This window comes from Oncorhynchus keta, chromosome 35 (assembly GCF_023373465.1).
Source record: "Oncorhynchus keta strain PuntledgeMale-10-30-2019 chromosome 35, Oket_V2, whole genome shotgun sequence".
NCBI classification, from domain to species: domain Eukaryota; kingdom Metazoa; phylum Chordata; class Actinopteri; order Salmoniformes; family Salmonidae; genus Oncorhynchus; species Oncorhynchus keta.
Genome location: NC_068455.1, coordinates 75,933,018 through 75,944,103, shown reverse-complemented (window position 1 = coordinate 75,944,103; position 11,086 = coordinate 75,933,018). Strand labels below are relative to the sequence as shown.

Sequence of the window (11,086 nt, the reverse complement as noted above, 5' to 3'; positions counted from 1 at the left end):
TCCCTCCCTGCCCACTGTCCCTCCCTCCTTCCCACTGTCCCTCCCTCCTTCTCCACTGTCCCTCCCTCCTTCCCCACTGTCCCTCCCTCCTTCTCCACTGTCCCTCCCTCCTTCCCACTGTCCCTCCCTCCTTCCCACTGTCCCTCCCCCTCTCTCCACTGTCCCTCCCTCCTTCTCCACTGTCCCTCCCTCCTTCCCCACTGTCCCTCCTTCTCCACTGTCCCTCCCTCCTTCTCCACTGTCCCTCCCTCCTTCTCCACTGTCCCTCCCTCCCTGCCCACTGTCCCTCCCTCCTTCCCACTGTCCCTCCCTCCTTCTCCACTGTCCCTCCCTCCTTCTCCACTGTCCCTCCCTCCTTCTCCACTGTCCCTCCCTCCTTCCCCACTGTCCCTCCCCCTCCCTGCCCACTGTCCCTCCCTCCTTTCCACTGTCCCTCCCTCCTTCTCCACTGTCCCTCCCTCCTTCCCACTGTCCCTCCCTCCTTCTCCACTGTCCCTCCCTCCTTCTCCACTGTCCCTCCCTCCTTCTCCACTGTCCCTCCTCCTTCCCACTGTCCCTCCCTCCCTCCTTCCCTCCTTCTCCACTGTCCCTCCCTCCCTCCTTCTCCACTGTCCCTCCCTCCTTCCCACTGTCCCTCCCTCCTTCTCCACTGTCCCTCCCCCCTCCTCTCCACTGTCCCTCCCTCCTTCCCACTGTCCCTCCCTCCTTCTCCACTGTCCGTCCCTCCTTCCCACTGTCCCTCCCTCCCTCCTTCTCCACTGTCCCTCCCTCCCTCCTTCTCCACTGTCCCTCCCACCTTCCCCACTGTCCCTCCCTCCTTCCCACTGTCCCTCCCTCCTTCTCCACTGTCCCTCCCCCTCTCTCCACTGTCCCTCCCTCCTTCCCACTGTCCCTCCCCCTCTCTCCACTGTCCCTCCCTCCCAGACCCGGGGTTTCAGGGAGGGGGGTCTAGCAGGGTGTAGTAAGGGGGTTAGAGGCCACTTGCCTGGGCCGGTGGTGCAGTGCGTGGAAGTCAGGGCCGGGAGGCGGACAGGGGTGGTTGGAGGTGGACAGGGACTTGTGTTGGCGGGGACGGGAGGAAGAGGAGGAAGAGGAGAGGATGGCAGCAGCAGACGAGGTGGAGGCTCGGGACCCGGGGGTGTTCAGGCTGGTAGGGGGAGGGGAGCGCCCGCCCGACACACACACACACACACACATGCATGACAGGAGTGTGTGAGGGCGGGCAGGGCGTGGATGGGATAAGCATGGTTAGGTTAGGAGCAGCAAAACACAACACTTTCAGCATAGGAGAGGGAGAGAAGGGGAGGGAGAGAAGGGGAGGGAGAGAAGGGGAGGGAGAGAAGGGGAGGGAGAGAGGGGGAGGGAGAGAAGGGGAGGGAGAGAAGGGGAGGGAGAGAAGGGGAGGGAGAGAAGGGAGGAGAGAGAAGGAGGGAGGGAGAGGAGGGGAGGGGAGAGAAGGGAGAAGGGAGGGAGAGAAGGGGAGGGAGAGAAGGGGAGGGAGAGAAGGGGAGGGGAGAGAAGGAGAGAAGGAGAGAAGGAGAGAAGGGGAGGGAGAGAAGGAGAGAAGGAGAGAAGGGGAGGGAGAGAAGGGGAGGGAGAGGAGAGGAGAGGGAGAGGGAGGGAGAGAAGGAGAGAAGGGAGAGAAGGGGAGGGAGAGAAGGGGAGGAGAGAGAAGAGAGAGGGAGAGGGGAGGGAGGGAGAGGGAGGGAGAGAAGGAGAGGGAGAGAAGGAGGAGGGAGAGAAGGGGAGGGAGAGAAGGAGAGAAGGGGAGGGAGAGAAGGAGGAGGGAGAGAAGGAGAGGAGAGAAGGGAGGGAGAGAAGGGGAGGGAGAGAAGGGGAGAGAGAAGGGGAGAAGAAGGAGAGAGAAGGAGGAGGGAGAGAAGGGGAGGGAGAGAAGGGGAGGGAGAGAGGAGAGGAGGGAGAAGGAGGGAGGGAAGGAGAGGGAGAGAAGGGAGAGGGAGAGAGGAGGAGGGAGAGAGGAGGAGAGAGAAGGGAGAGGGAGAGAAGAGGGGAGGGAGAGAAGGGGAGGGAGAGAAGGAGAGGGAGAGGAGAGAGGAGGAGAGGGAGAGAGAGAGAGAAGGAGAGAGGAGAGAAGGGAGAGAGAAGGAGAGGGAGAGAAGGGGAGGGAGAGAAGGGGAGGGAGAGGGAGGGAGAGAAGGAGAGGAGAAGGAGGAGGGAGAGAAGGAGAGGGAGAGAAGGGGAGGGAGAGAAGGGGAGGGAGAGAAGGGGAGGGAGAGAAGGGGAGGGAGAGAAGAGAGAAGGGGAGGGAGAGAAGGAGAGGGAGAGAAGGGAGGGAGAGAAGGGGAGGGAGAGAGGGAGAGGGAGAGAAGGGGAGGGAGAGAGAGAAGGGGAGGGAGAGAAGGAGAGGGAGAGAAGGGGAGGGAGAGAAGGAGAGGGAGAGAAGGGAGAGGGAGAGAAGGGGAGGGAGAGAAGGAGAGGAGAGAGAGGGAGAGAAGGAGAGGGAGAGAAGGAGAGGGAGAGAAGGAGAGAGAGAGAGGGAGAGAAGGGGAGGGAGAGAAGGGGAGGGAGAGAGGGAGGAGAGGGAGAGAGAGAAGGAGAGGGAGAGAAGGAGAGGGAGAGAAGGAGAGAAGGAGAGGGAGAGAAGGAGAGAAGGGGAGGGAGAGGAGGAGGGAGGAGAGAAGGGGAGGGAGAGAAGGAGAGGGAGAAGGAGAGAAGGGGAGGGAGAGAAGGAGAGAGAGAAGAAGAGGGAGAAGGGGAGGGAGAGAAGGGGAGGGAGAGAAGGAGAGAGAGAGAGAGAGAAGAGAGGGAGAGAGAGGGAGAGAAGGAGAGAGAGAAGGGGAGAGAGAAGGAGGAGAGAAGAGGGAGGGAGAGAAGGGGAGGGAGAGAAGGGAGGGAGAGAAGGGGAGGGATAGAAGGAGAGAGAGAAGGAGAGAGAGAAGGGGAGGAGAGAAGGAGAGAGAGAAGAAGAGAGATGAGAGAAGGAGAGGGAGAAGGGGAGAGAGGGGAGGGAGAGAAGGAGGGAGGGAGAGAAGGAGAGGGAGAGAAGGAGAGAGAGAAGGGGAGGGAGAGAAGGGGGAGAGAAGGGAGGGAGAGAAGGGGAGGGAGAGAAGGAGAGAGAGAGAAGGGGAGGGAGAGAAGGAGAAGGAGAGAAGGAGAGAGAGAAGGAGAGGGAGAGAAGGGAGGGAGAGAAGGGAGGAGAGAAGGAGGAGAGAGAGGAGAGAAGGGGGAGGAAGGGAGAGAAGGGGAGGGAGAGAAGGGGAGAGGGAGAAGGGGAGGGAGAGAAGGGGAGGGAGAGAAGGGGAGGGAGAGAAGGAGGGAGGGAGAGAAGGGGAGGGAGAGAAGGGGAGGGAGAGAAGGAGAGAAGGAGAGGGAGAGAAGGAGAGGGAGAGAAGGAGAGGGAGAGAAGGAGGGAGAGAAGGAGGGAGAGAAGGGGAGGGAGAGAAGGAGAGGGAGAGAAGGAGAGGGAGAGAAGGAGAGAAGGAGAGGGGGAGGGAGAGAAGGAGAGGGAGAGAAGGAGAGGGAGAGAGGGAGAGAAGGAGAGGGAGAGAAGGAGAGGGAGAGAAGGGGAGGGAGAGAAGGAGAGGGAGAAGGGGAGGGAGAAGGAGGGAGAGAAGGAGGGAGAGAGGGGAGAGAGAGGGAGGGGAGAGGGGAGGGAGAGAAGGAGGGAGAGAAGGAGAGAGAGAAGGAGAGAGAGAAGGAGAGAGAGAAGGAAGGGAGAGAAGGGGAGAGAGAGAAGGGGAGAGAGAGAAGGGGAGGGAGAGAAGGGGAGGGAGAGAAGGGGAGGGAGAGAAGGGGAGGGAGAGAAGGAGAGAGAGAAGGAGAGAGAGAAGGGGAGGAGAGAAGGAGAGAGAGAAGAAGAGAGAGGAGAGAAGGAGAGGGAGAAGGGGAGAGAGAAGGGGAGGGAGAGAAGGGGAGGGAGAGAAGGAGAGGGAGAGAAGGAGAGAGAGAAGGAGAGAGAGAAGGGGAGGGAGAGAAGGGAGGGAGAGAAGGGAGGGAGAGAAGGGGAGGGAGAGAAGGAGAGAGAGAAGGGGAGGGAGAGAAGGGGAGGGAGAGAAGGAGAGGGAGAGAAGGAGAGGGAGAGAAGGGGAGGGAGAGAAGGGAGAGAAGGGGAGGGAGAGAAGGAGAGAGAAGGGAGAGAAGGGGAGAGAGAAGGGGAGGGAGAGAAGGGGAGAGGGGAGAAGGGGAGGGAGAGAAGGAGAGGAGGAGAAGGGAGAGGGAGAGAAGGGAGAGGGAGGGAGGGGAGGGAGAGAAGGGGAGGGAGAGAAGGGGAGAGGGAGAAGGGGAGAGAGAAGGAGAGAAGGAGAGAGGGAGAAGGGGAGGGGAGAGAGGGAAGAAGGAGAGGGAGAGAAGGGGAGAGGAGAGAAGAGAAGGGAGAAGAGGGAGGGAGAGAAGGGGAGGGAGAGAAGGGAGGGGAGAAGGGGAGAGAGGAGGAGAGAAGGAGAGGGAGAGAAGGAGAGGGAGAGAAGGAGAGGAGAGAAGAGGGGAGGGAGAGAAGGAGAAGAGGGGAGAGAAGGAGAGGGAGAGAAGGGGAGAGAGAAGGGAGGAGAGAAGGGAGGAGAGAAAGGGGAGAAGGAGGAGAGAGAAGGGGAGAGAGAGAAGGAGAGAGAGAGAAGGAGAGGGAGAGAGAAGGAGGGAGGAGGGAGAGAAGAAGGGAGAGAGAGAAGGAGAGAAGGGGAGGAGAGAAGGAGGAGAGAGGGAGAGGGAGGGAGAGAAGGGGAGGGAGAGAGAAGGGGAGAGAGAAGGAGGGAGAGAAGGGGAGGGAGAGAAGGAGAGAAGGGGAGGGAGAAGGAGAGAAGGGGAGAGAGAGAAGGAGAGAGAAGGAGAGAAGGAGGAGAGGAGAGAAGGAGAGGAGAGAGAAGAAGGGAGGAGAGAGAGAGAAGGAGGAGAGAAGGGGGAGGAGAGAAGAAGAGAAGGGAGAGAAGGGGAGGGGAGAGAAGGGGAGGGAGAGAAGGAGAGAGGGGGAGAGAAGGGAGAGAGGAGAGAAGGGGAGAGAGAGAAGGGGAGAGAGAAGGAGGAGAAGGAGAAGGGGAGAGGGAGAGAAGGGGAGGGAGAGAAGGGGAGGGAGAGAAGGGGAGGAGAGAAGGGAGGGAGAGAAGGGGAGGAGAGAAGGGGAGAGAGAGAAGGAGGGAGAGAGGGAGAGAAGGAGAGGGAGAGAAGGGGAGGGAGAGAAGGGGAGGGAGAGAAGGGGAAGGAGAGAAGGGGAGGGAGAAGGGGAGGGAGAGAAGGGGAGGGAGAGAAGGGGAGGGAGAAGGGGAGAGAGAGAAGGGGAGGGAGAGAAGGGGAGGGAGAAGGGGAGAGGGAGAAGGGGAGGGAGAGAAGGGGAGGGAGAAGGGGAGAGGGAGAAGGGGAGAGAGAAGGGAGGGAGGAGGGGAGAGGACAGGAGTAAAAGAGTGGAAATAGACTAACAAATACAGGGGAGCAGAAGTAGAGAGTTGTTGACAAGAGCTTAAACACACACACACAGAGAGAGAGAGAGAGAGAAAGAGAGGAGGTTCAATGGAGGTCAAAGCAACAGACTGCTGATTACATAGTGACAGAACAGCCATACATAGCCAAAAGAAGAGGACAGACAGACAGGGATTAGCATGGTTTGTGGTGGGGAAATAACTGTATTTATTCAGGCTGAGGACTGGAGGTTGTGTGTGTGAAGACTACTAGAGGCAGTCTGCAGATCTTTACAACACCACAGTTAATATTCCATCACTAATCCCTTTATACAGAGAGAGGGAGAGACACACAGACAGACAGAGAGATGGGAGGGGGAGGGAGGGAGGGGGGAGAGAGGGGGAGGGGGGAGAGGGAGGGGGAGAGAGGGGTGGAAGAGAGGGAGGGAGGGATGGGTGGAAGAGAGGGAGGGAGGGATGGATGGGGGAGAGGGAGGGAGGGAGGGGAAGAGGGAGAAGAGAGGGAGGGAGGGGGGAAGAGGGAGAAGAGAGGGAGGGAGTGGGGAAGGGAGGACAACTCCACACTGTATTTAGGTTAATGACATGACATGGGATGTGTCCAAAACGCCACCCTATTCCCTATATAGTGCACTACTATAGACCATGAGCCATGGAGGGTTAGTGCTCCATGGAGCTTTAGGGTTAGTGCTCCATGGAGGGTTAGTGCTCCATGGAGGGTTAGTGCTCCATGGAGGATTAGGGTTAGTGCTCCATGGAGGATTAGGGTTAGTGCTCCATGGAGGGTTAGTGCTCCATGGAGGGTTAGTGCTCCATGGAGGGTTAGTGCTCCATGGAGCGTTAGGGTTAGTGCTCCATGGAGGGTTAGTGCTTCATGGAGGGTTAGTGCTCCATGGAGGGTTAGTGCTCCATGGAGCGTTAGGGTTAGTGCTCCATGGAGGGTTAGTGCTCCATGGAGGGTTAGGGCTCCATGGAGGGTTAGTGCTCCATGGAGGATTAGGGTTAGTGCTCCATGGAGGGTTAGGGTGGAGGGTTAGTGCTCCATGGAGGGTTAGGGTTAGTGCTCCATGGAGGGTTAGGGTTAGTGCTCCATGGAGGGTTAGGGTTAGTGCTCCATGGAGGGTTAGGGTTAGTGCTCCATGGAGGGTTAGGGCTAGTGCTCCATGGAGGGTCAGGGTTAGTGCTCCATGGAGGGTTAGTGCTCCATGGAGGGTTAGGGTTAGTGCCCCATGGAGGGTTAGTGCTCCATGGAGGATTAGGGTTAGTGCTCCATGGAGGGTTAGGGTTAGTGCTCCATGGAGGGTTAGTGCTCCATGGAGGGTTAGGGTTAGTGCTCCATGGAGGGTTAGGGTTAGTGCTCCATGGAGGGTTAGGGTTAGTGCTCCATGGAGGGTTAGGGCTAGTGCTCCATGGAGGGTCAGGGTTAGTGCTCCATGGAGGGTTAGTGCTCCATGGAGGGTTAGGGTTAGTGCTCCATGGAGGATTAGGGTTAGTGCTCCATGGAGGGTTAGGGTTAGTGCTCCATGGAGGGTTAGGGTTAGTGCTCCATGGAGGGTTAGGGTTAGTGCTCCATGGAGGGTTAGTGCTCCATGGAGGGTTAGGGTTAGTGCTCCATGGAGGGTTAGGGTTAGTGCTCCATGGAGGGTTAGTGCTCCATGGAGGGTTAGGGTTAGTGCTCCATGGAGGGTCAGGGTTAGTGCTCCATGGAGGATTAGGGTTAGTGCTCCATGGAGGGTTAGTGCTCCATGGAGGGTTAGTGCTCCATGGAGGGTTAGTGCTCCATGGAGGGTTAGTGCTCCATGGAGGGTTAGTGCTCCATGGAGGGTCAGGGTTAGTGCTCCATGGAGGGTTAGTGCTCCATGGAGGGTTAGTGCTCCATGGAGGGTTAGGGCTCCATGGAGGGTTAGTGCTCCATGGAGGGTTAGGGCTCCATGGAGGGTTAGGGCTCCATGGAGGGTTAGTGCTCCATGGAGGGTTAGTGCTCCATGGAGGGTTAGTGCTCCATGGAGGGTTAGTGCTCCATGGAGGGTTAGTGCTCCATGGAGGGTCAGGGAATAAGGTGTCATTTAAATGATGAAGCATGATAACCAGGGCGGAGAGCACTTCCACATTAGGTGAAACATACAATTCATAGATTTACAATCAAAACATTTTATAAGAATCATTTTAAAACGTGTCTGTTTAAGATGCTCATTTTATAACAACGACGTCAATATGAAGTGAACTATTAAAAATACCGGCAGGGAGAAGGGAGGGACAGTAGAGTACCGGCAGGGAGAGACAGCAGAGTACCGGCAGGGAGAGACGGCAGAGTACTGGCAGGGAGAGACAGCAGAGTACCGGCAGGGAGAGACGGCAGAGTACTGGCAGGGAGAGACGGCAGAGTACTGGCAGGGAGGGACAGTAGAGTACCGGCAGGGAGAGACGGCAGAGTACTGGCAGGGAGAGACAGCAGAGTACCGGCAGGGAGAAGGGAGGGACAGTAGAGTACCGGCAGGGAGAGACAGCAGAGTACCGGCAGGGAGAGACAGCAGAGTACCGGCAGGGAGAAGGGAGAGACAGCAGAGTACCGGCAGGGAGAGACGGCAGAGTACCGGCAGGGAGAGACAGCAGAGTACCGGCAGGGAGAAGGGAGAGACAGCAGAGTACCGGCAGGGAGAGACGGCAGAGTACCGGCAGGGAGGGACGGCAGAGTACTGGCAGGGAGAGACAGCAGAGTACCGGCAGGGAGAGACAGCAGAGTACCGGCAGGGAGAGACAGCAGAGTACCGGCAGGGAGAAGGGAGAGACAGCAGAGTACCGGCAGGGAGAGACGGCAGAGTACCGGCAGGGAGGGACGGCAGAGTACTGGCAGGGAGAGACAGCAGAGTACCGGCAGGGAGGGACGGCAGAGTACTGGCAGGGAGAGACAGCAGAGTACCGGCAGGGAAAAGGAGAGACAGCAGAGTACCGGCAGGGAGAGACGGCAGAGTACCGGCAGGGAGAAGGGAGGGACAGTAGAGTACCGGCAGGGAGAGACAGCAGAGTACCGGCAGGGAGAGACAGTAGAGTACTGGCAGGGAGAGACAGTAGAGTACCGGCAGGGAAAGACAGCAGAGTACCGGCAGGGAGAAGGGAGAGACAGCAGAGTACCGGCAGGGAGAGACGGCAGAGTACCGGCAGGGAGAAGGGAGGGACAGTAGAGTACCGGCAGGGAGAGACAGCAGAGTACTGGCAGGGAGAGACAGCAGAGAAACGGCAGGGAGAAGGGAGAGACAGTAGAGTACCGGCAGGGAGAGACGGCAGAGTACCGGCAGGGAGGGACGGCAGAGTACTGGCAGGGAGAGACAGCAGAGTACCGGCAGGGAGGGACGGCAGAGTACTGGCAGGGAGAGACAGCAGAGTACCGGCAGGGAGAAGGGAGAGACAGCAGAGCACGGGGCAGGGAGACAGCAGAGCACGGGCAGGGAGGGACAGCAGAGTACTGGCAGGGAGAGACAGCAGAGTACCGGCAGGGAGAGACAGCAGAGTACTGGCAGGGAGAGACAGCAGAGCACCGGGCAGGAGAGACAGCAGAGTACGGGCAGGGAGAGACAGCAGAGTACCGGCAGGGAGAAGGAGAGACAGCAGAGTACCGGCAGGAGAGACAGCAGAGCACCGGGCAGGGAGGGACAGCAGAGTACTGGCAGGGAGAGACAGCAGAGCACCGGCAGGGAGGGACAGCAGAGCACCGGCAGGAGAGACAGAAGAGCACCGGCAGGAGAGACAGCAGAGCACCGGCAGGGAGAGACAGCAGAGCACCGGCAGGAGAAGGAGGGACAGCAGAGTACCGGCAGGAGAGACAGCAGAGCACTGGCAGGAGAGACAGCAGAGCACCGGGCAGGAGAAGGGAGGGACAGTAGAGTACCGGCAGGGAGAGACGGCAGAGTACTGGCAGGGAGAGACAGCAGAGTACCGGCAGGGAGAGACAGCAGAGTACCGGCAGGGAGAGACAGCAGAGTACCGGCAGAAGGGAGAGACAGCAGAGTACCGGCAGGGAGAGACGGCAGAGTACCGGCAGGGAGGGACAGCAGAGTACCGGCAGGGAGAGACAGCAGAGTACCGGCAGGGAGGGACAGTGTTTCCTCTTTAAGAGACAGGTAGAAGAGAAGGGCGTGTGTCTGTGTGTCCATCTTTGCGTGTGTCAACCAGCCTGTCGTGTAGCCAGTAATCCTAGTCTACTAATCCTCGTCCAGCGATGGATGATTTTCACACCCAGGAAGGCTCACCATCCCTGGGGAACAGCTGCATGCCGGCCTGGGCCAACTGGCAAGGAATGGCAGCCAGAGCCAAGCTCTCTCAGTGTGTGTGTGTGTGTGTGTGTGTGTGTGTGTGTGTGTGTGTACCTGTCCTTGCCGTTCTGTACCCCCTGGTCCAGCGAAGCTCTCTCAGTGAGAGGAGAGTTTCTGCTGCGACCCGACAATATGCTATTCTGTAGAGAGAGAGAGAGAGGCGAGAGAGAGAAAGATCGGGGGGCAGAGAGGGAGAGAGAGAGATTGAGGGGGAGAGAGAAAGAAAGAGATTGAGGGGGGAGAGAGAGGCAAGAGAGCAGGGGGCAAGAGGACAGGGTATAATTGTGGTATAGAACAATGTCAACAACACATGAATCTAAACCATGCACTCATAACTCGACTGTGGAGTGGTGTGTGTGGAGTGGTGTGTGTGGAGGGTGTGGTGTAGAGTGGTGTGTGTGGAGAGTGGGTAGTGGTGTGTGGGAGACAGCAGGTAGAGGGTGGTGAGACAGCAGAGTGTGGTGTAGAGTGGGCAGTGTGTGGGCAGGAGAGGTGAGTGTAGAGTGGTGTGGTGAGAGTGGTGTGTGTGGTGTGCAGTGAGACAGCAGAGGTAGAGGGTGTGTGTGTGGTGAGTGTGGATGGAGTGTGTGGTGTGTGTGGCAGTGGTGTGTGGAGGGTGCGGGTGCAGAGGGTGCAGTGTGGCAGTGGTGTGGTGTAGAGTGGTGTGGTGAAATGGGCAGGTGAGAGTGGCAGTGTAGGAGAAGGTGGGTGTAGAGTGGTGTGTGGAGAGGTGCAGAGGGAGTGGTGTGGAGGGAGGGTGAGTGTGTGGCAGGGGAGAGTGCAGAGTGGGACCGGTGAGGGAGAGTGGTGCAGAGTGGTGTGTGGAGAGTGGAGGGTGAGCAGAGTGGTGTGTGAGTGGTGTGGTGTGGAGGGCAGTGGAGTGGTGTGGTGTAGAGTGGTGTGTGCAGTGAGTGGAGTGTGTGACAGCAGAGGGAGTGGTGCAGTGAAGAGTGGTGTGGTGAATGGGCAGGAGTGGTGTGTGAGTGGTGGGTGGAGTGTGTGGAGGTGTGCAGAGTGTGTGGTATGGAGGAGTGGAGTGGTGTAGTGAAGAGTACCGGGCAGGGGTGAATGGGAGCAGAGGGTGTGTGTGCAGTGTGTGGTGTCGGGCAGGGAGGGTGTACCAGGCAGTGTGGTGTAGAGTACCGGGCAGGTGGACAGTTGTGTGGTGTAGAGTGGTGTGTGTGGAGTGGTGTGTGTGAAGTGAGTGGTGTAGAGTGGTGTGGTGTGTGTGCAGTGGTGGTGAAGAGTGGTGTGTGGTGTGCACACCCAGGTGTGTAGAGTGGTGGGGAACAGTGTGTGTGTGAGTGGTGTAGTGTGGTGTGGTGAAATGGGAGTAGAGTGGTGTGTGTGGAGTGGTGTGGAGTGGTGTGTAGTGGTGTGTGTGGTGTGGTGTGGTGTAGAGTGGTGTGTGTG

The 11,086-nt window shown here is 58.7% G+C and overlaps 1 protein-coding gene across 9 annotated transcripts in view; it reads right to left on the bottom strand.

The window, feature by feature from the left end:
* The window catches only part of mark2b (MAP/microtubule affinity-regulating kinase 2b), a 99,443-nt gene that overhangs the window by 36,154 nt on the left and 52,203 nt on the right, over nt 1-11,086 (bottom strand). For 7 of the 9 annotated variants that reach the window (XM_052497743.1, XM_052497745.1, XM_052497748.1 and 4 more), the window contains exons 14-15: nt 9,728-9,813; nt 986-1,147 (exon numbers count right to left, since the gene is read on the bottom strand). In XM_052497743.1, coding sequence (XP_052353703.1) covers nt 986-1,147; nt 9,728-9,813 — 248 coding nt within the window. The remainder of the gene's footprint in view (nt 1-985; nt 1,148-9,727; nt 9,814-11,086) is intronic. The other 2 variants (XM_052497750.1, XM_052497751.1) reach the window with 1 other exon arrangement.